This window comes from Phalaenopsis equestris, unplaced genomic scaffold (assembly GCF_001263595.1).
Source record: "Phalaenopsis equestris unplaced genomic scaffold, ASM126359v1 Scaffold000094, whole genome shotgun sequence".
Lineage (NCBI taxonomy): Eukaryota > Viridiplantae > Streptophyta > Magnoliopsida > Asparagales > Orchidaceae > Phalaenopsis > Phalaenopsis equestris.
Genome location: NW_018164536.1, coordinates 4465268 through 4470849, shown reverse-complemented (window position 1 = coordinate 4470849; position 5582 = coordinate 4465268). Strand labels below are relative to the sequence as shown.

At 34.5% G+C, this 5582-nt stretch overlaps 1 protein-coding gene across 1 annotated transcript; it reads right to left on the bottom strand.

Moving 5' to 3' along the window:
• Window positions 1-877: 877 nt before the first annotated feature.
• LOC110020217 (acetylajmalan esterase-like) lies at window positions 878-5549 on the bottom strand. Its single transcript, XM_020718245.1, has 5 exons — window positions 5250-5549; window positions 4015-4227; window positions 3579-3727; window positions 1945-2218; window positions 878-1282 (listed from the first exon to the last, which is right to left on the bottom strand). The coding sequence occupies exons 1-5, from the start codon at window positions 5518-5520 to the stop codon at window positions 1050-1052; spliced, it is 1140 nt and encodes a 379-aa protein (XP_020573904.1). The 5' UTR covers window positions 5521-5549; the 3' UTR covers window positions 878-1049.
• Between the last annotated feature and the right edge of the window lie 33 nt (window positions 5550-5582).

Sequence of the window (5582 nt, the reverse complement as noted above, 5' to 3'; positions counted from 1 at the left end):
GTTTTAAATTTTACATAAATACCATATTACCCATACTTGTAAAGGGTATATTTTACATTTTATAGTTTAAAATAGTAGAATTTTTTATGCGATGCGAAATATTTGGGTGGAATAAATGTCAAAAATAAAGTTTAAGTCCGCGGATACTTAAATACATGAAAATGGTCCGGTATTTATGTAAATAGAAGGGGCGTCGACATACATAGCACACAATTCTCATGTATTTACTTATCTCAGACCTAAACTTTGATATTTACACAAAATGTCATGCAAATCTTTAGTATCACATTAAAAAAGAGCAGTATTTGTATTAGGGCTATAAACGAGCTCAAACTTGGCTCGTCTTCGGCTTATTCAAAATTGGCTCGTGTTCTAAATTGGCTCGTGAACACTGTGTTCACCTTTGACTCCGTTTAAATATTCTTGTTGGTATTCAGCTCAAAATTGGCTCATTAAATTAATTGGAAAAGATTATATGCAGAGAGTTGGATTCAAATCTAGACCAAATTTATGAGTAAAAAAAAAAACACATAACCACATTACAACACGAGCTGTTATGATTTAAACTATACATAATATTTTTTTTATTATTATACATAATATATTAATAGTTGTTCGTGTCCGGCTCGTTCATAATTCAAGCTTAAAAAAATTGCTCATGTTCAACTCGTTTACTTAACGAACGAGTCAAACACGAGCTATTTGCGAACAACAAGCCTTTTTGACAGCACTAATTATCATTGCTTGCAAGTGAAACACACCTTTTCATGCATAGATTAAAATCACCAAGCACTACACATATATAAACATATAAATATGAAAATACAAGGGAGGGGCATATAAATCTAAATTTTCCCCAAAAGAAAAGCACTTCAAGCTATTATTATCAAATTGGAGATCAAAACACATCACAAAAATATTAAATGTGCCTTAGAAATAGTGCAAATATAGATTTTAACTAATCCCTCATACACTACTTACATCATTTCAAATCATTCAAATTATTTTACATTTTCACTCTTCTTTTTTGCATTTACATGTTGCTACTTTCAACACTTCCATATTTTCTGAAACTTGGAGGTTGGGAATATAAATTTGTCAATCAGAGCTTGGGCCATGTTTTTATAAGCTGCTTGTGTCAAGTGAATGCCATCCCAGCTTATGTATTTTGAGGGATCAGAGCAGGGCCATGCACCTGGCATTCCGCATATCATGTTTATATCAAAATTGTATTGTCCACCACCCCCACAGCATGATTTAAGTAATGAGCTTTCATCAAAACCTGCCAAAAAAATATAAAATTACACTAAATATAACTTTTTTTAGTGGCATTTACATACATACCATACCATCCAATTCTTATGTATTTACATATGTAACAGCTACTTTGTTTTTTTATATTCATACCCCCCCAAATCTTTTATATCCTATAACAAATACCAGCATTTTAACTTTTGAAAAGTGAAATGCACCTTTGTTTTTTCATGCATAGGTAAGGCGGTATATTTGTAAAAAGTGAAGTTTAAAAGTCAAGTATGTAAATAAATAAAAATTTATGGTGTGTTTTTTTATTCATTTTGTTTTCTTCCATTTAATGCTATAATAAGCCTATAAGAGATTTCAATTAGGTTGTGAATATTTTAGAGGTTTCACATATATTTATTATGTCGCATATCCCGGCCTCCTGGTTGGTATCTACGGTATAAGACCCCTCAGGAAGGTCGAATCCACTATGACACAGTTGGCATTAAAAAGATGGTACTCGAATTGTTAGACACATTAGGGATGGTTGGAGACTCGTATAATAGTCTTTGGTCATTCATTTAAAAAAGAAAAAAAAAATCTGTATGTGTATCAATATATATGTGAATGGATATACATATATATGTGTATGTATAAATGCATTATATGATACTTAAAAAGATAGAAATTGCATAAACATACCAAGAATGGAAGCCTTGTCAATGAGGTTCATGAAAGCTTGATAGTAATCAGAATAGAGAATGTTGGCGTGAGGATAAGCCTCTCCCAAGCTTTCAAGCGCTTTCTGCAGTTTCTTGTTGTGGACCTGTGAAAATGTGTTCAGCTCCTTGATGCAATTGTTTCTGTCATATACTTTTGCACCTTTGCCTTTATAATTCACCAAAAAGCTTGGAAAGCATCCAATTGGAAAATTGCCAGGTACAATAATATGAACAGCTCCAGCTTCAATCACATGCTGTTGTAAAATATAGCAAAAATTAGAAAAAAAAAAGGCTTTTTGTAGGCAATTTTGCATACATACCATGCAATACTTCCGTATTCACGTATCTAAAGTTTGATATTTATGCTTATAATGCTTTGGTGTCGTAAACTTACGCGGGGAAAATGTGTCTTTCGGTTTTAAAAGACTTAATAATAGTGATATTTTTATGTGATGTTAAGGTTTTAAGTGCTGTAAATGTAAATGTGAAAGTTTAAGTGTTAGATATGTAAATAAATAAAAATTGTGTGGTATGTAAATGCTCCATTTTTAGTAAGAAATTATACATCAAAATGGTGTTAGTGCATATCTAATGGGGATTTAATGGTCCATATCGATCAAAAAGCGTAATGGAGGAAGATCCCGTGCAACGAGATCGTGAGACCCATCGAGCAGGCCAAGCTAAGGACCATATCGAAAAGCATGATGGAGGAAGATCCCGTGCAAGGAGATCCTAGGACCCATCGAGCAGGCCAAGCCAAGCTAACCTAGTAAAAAACTGACGTGAGGATGACCAACTCGTAACAACAAAGTGAGTCAACTTGATGCTCACCAGAAAGATGTCTGAACCTTTACCTAAGGGAAAGCAGAGTCAAAAGCTTATCCTGCAGGAGAGCCCACCCGAGGGAAGGGACTATTCCACAACGTCCTCGGACATCCAACGGATATCAAAAAACTTCTCGTTAGAAAGAGGATCTTTGAGCCCACCAAGTTCAACAAGCGAACCAAGCTGATTGAGCCCTAGCAAACAAGATAATCGACCGAGCGAGCTAAGCTGATCGAGCTCTACCGACCAAGTGATTGAGCTGGGATGACCGAGCTAAAAAGTGACCAAATAATGAGTAGTTGCTTATAAAATATTTGAAATACCCAACACAAATCCCATCCAAATTCGGACTTACTATTGTGCTAAATCTTCTATAAATAAGAGAAGCATTTATTGTAAAAAGCTCTCTGCCCGTTTTACTGTTCATCCAAGAGAATATAGCTCAACTATAGAAGCTCTCTCTCTCTCTCTTCTTATTTATGCTATATTCCTTGAAAGTGATTTACGGACATTTTTATATTCAACAGACATTATTCAGAAATGAAAATGATTATTGTACACAATAGTGGTATCATGTTCGAGGGTGCTCTATATAAGTAGGATTATTGTCAAATTTTGAAAATTACTTGGCACGAAAGATATCAAATATATTTAAATCTCTTAAATTCTAATCCTTTGTGATTTAGCCTAATTTGGGAGGAAAATAAAATTTGAAAAGATTATAGAATTTATGAGACTAAGGAAATATTTATGAAAATTTAATCTAAACCTTGCAGATAAACAACTCACCTTGACTGCGTCTACTATGAGTTGAACAACTTGTGGAACAAAAGTTGCAACATCTTCGATTGATTTCCCTTGATAGAATGCAAAGCTGTAGTCATTTCCCCCAATTTCTCCAAGCAAGAAAAGAGTCCTCTCAAGCTTCTTACTACATTCTGCATATCTTCTCAGTTAAATGGCAAAATACTAAATTTACATACATACCACTCAAAAACATTATATTTACATGTCTACCACTAACCTTTATTTATTTACATTTATACCCCCCAAATCTCTCATATCACATAAAAACACACATTTTCATGCATAGGTAAAAGGTCAGATATACGTAAAAATTGAAGTTTAGGTGTTATATATGTAAATGCAAGGGAATTATGTGGTATCTATGTAAATCTTCTTATAATTTAGTATGTCAATTTCTGCAAAATTTATGATTAAATACCTTCCCTTGTTGAACAAACACTACTGAGATGGGTATTGAACCAGCTGAGCTGAATTCCAATAGAACTTGCAGCATAGGGCATGATAACATCATTTGACATGAAGAATGGCACATCAAGAGCTGTAGCTCCAGCGACGGCGAAATTGACTCCATCATCAAATTTTGATGTTTTATCCATGTAGGGGTTGATCAGTGAAAGATTCAGAGCCATTGCTGATTGTAGAAAGGGTTGGAAAATAATCAAACTTAAATTCAAAAGCGAGGAGCGAAAAAAGAACGAATATTGAAAAGAAATTAGCGAATTCAACCATTCTTATCGCCGCTGTAGATTTCGATTCAACCATGGAGAATTACAGCACAAACTTTCCTGATGTATCATCTAACTCTTCATAAGATTAGTGAAGAAAGAGCAACAAAAACTATGAATTTTTTTTAAAAAATCTTTTCATGAAATAACTTCTAGATCTAGATACCCCTAGTGATCTTATCGTAAGAATTGACCTACAACTAAGGGGTTGTTTGGGATTGTTGTAGCTATTTATAAAAGTAATTGTGAATTGCTAGGAAAAAAATGATTATTTTTTTAAAAAGTTATTATTTATAAAAGTAATTGTGAATTGCTAGGAAAAAATGATTTTTTTTTAAAGTTAATGTGGTTTGTAGATATTATAAATATGTCCCCCTATCTATTATATTCTAGTAAATTTATTGACAAAAGTGTCAAAATAGTTCCAGACTATTTACATAAAGCCGTTTTAGTCCTAGAGTGTATAAAAGTATCGATGTCAATTTTGAGGGACGGGTGTGGGGGGGATCGTGTGAGGGGTAAGAGCGACGAAGGGCAAAGTGATATTTCAGGACAAAAGTGATATTTTAGAAGGGTCAAAATACCAAATTGTCCTCTTATATAAGTAAAAATTTTAAGTTGATGGGGGTAATTGCCCCTCCTATACCCTACCTAGGTCGACCCCTGCTCCACATGAACTATTTCAGCTCCAATTTAAAGTGCCCGGAGATTATTTTAACATTTCTATAAATTCTGAGACTAAAACTGTCCCAAATAAATAGTATGGGAACTATTTTGACACTTCATTTTAAGAAGAGTATAACACATTAAAAAAACCATTCATAATTAATATCACATTCATCTCAAAATAACTTCAATAACTTTCAAACCCTAACCAAAATCAATCACAAACAAAGGAGAAAAAAAAGAAGAAGTTAGGAACCCTCACCAAGATAATCGATTATAAGGAGGCCATCAGAGCACCGGCCTGTGGGGGTTCTCTTCTTCATGCTAAGTCCATAGGGCAAATGCCCAATGGGATTGAAGACGCCCCCCGGACCCATTCGGAGAAGGTTTCCGGTGTCGGCAATCGAGTCGCCGAAGCTGTAGATTGCGTTAATGAAGCACCCGCCGCCGGGATTACTCGCCAGTGCTGAAGAGACTGAGAGAACAGAGAGAAAGAGGTAGCAGAAGAGCGAAGAGGAAGAAGAAGACGCCATGGATGCTCTCCACTAGTGATGGAGTGAAGGGAAAGTAGATTAGGGTTTTTATAAGGAATGCC

Bases quoted from the DNA above. Each gene is read 5' to 3' on its own strand.
- LOC110020217 (XM_020718245.1), bottom strand. From the start codon at position 5,520: ATGGCGTCTTCTTCTTCCTCTTCGCTCTTCTGCTACCTCTTTCTCTCT. The intron at 4,228-5,249 runs GTGAGGGTTCCT...TTCTACAATCAG, and splicing joins CCTTATAATCGATTATCTTG to CAATGGCTCTGAATCTTTCA. The intron at 3,728-4,014 runs GTATTTAATCAT...GAAGATATGCAG, and splicing joins TGTTTGTTCAACAAGGGAAG to AATGTAGTAAGAAGCTTGAG.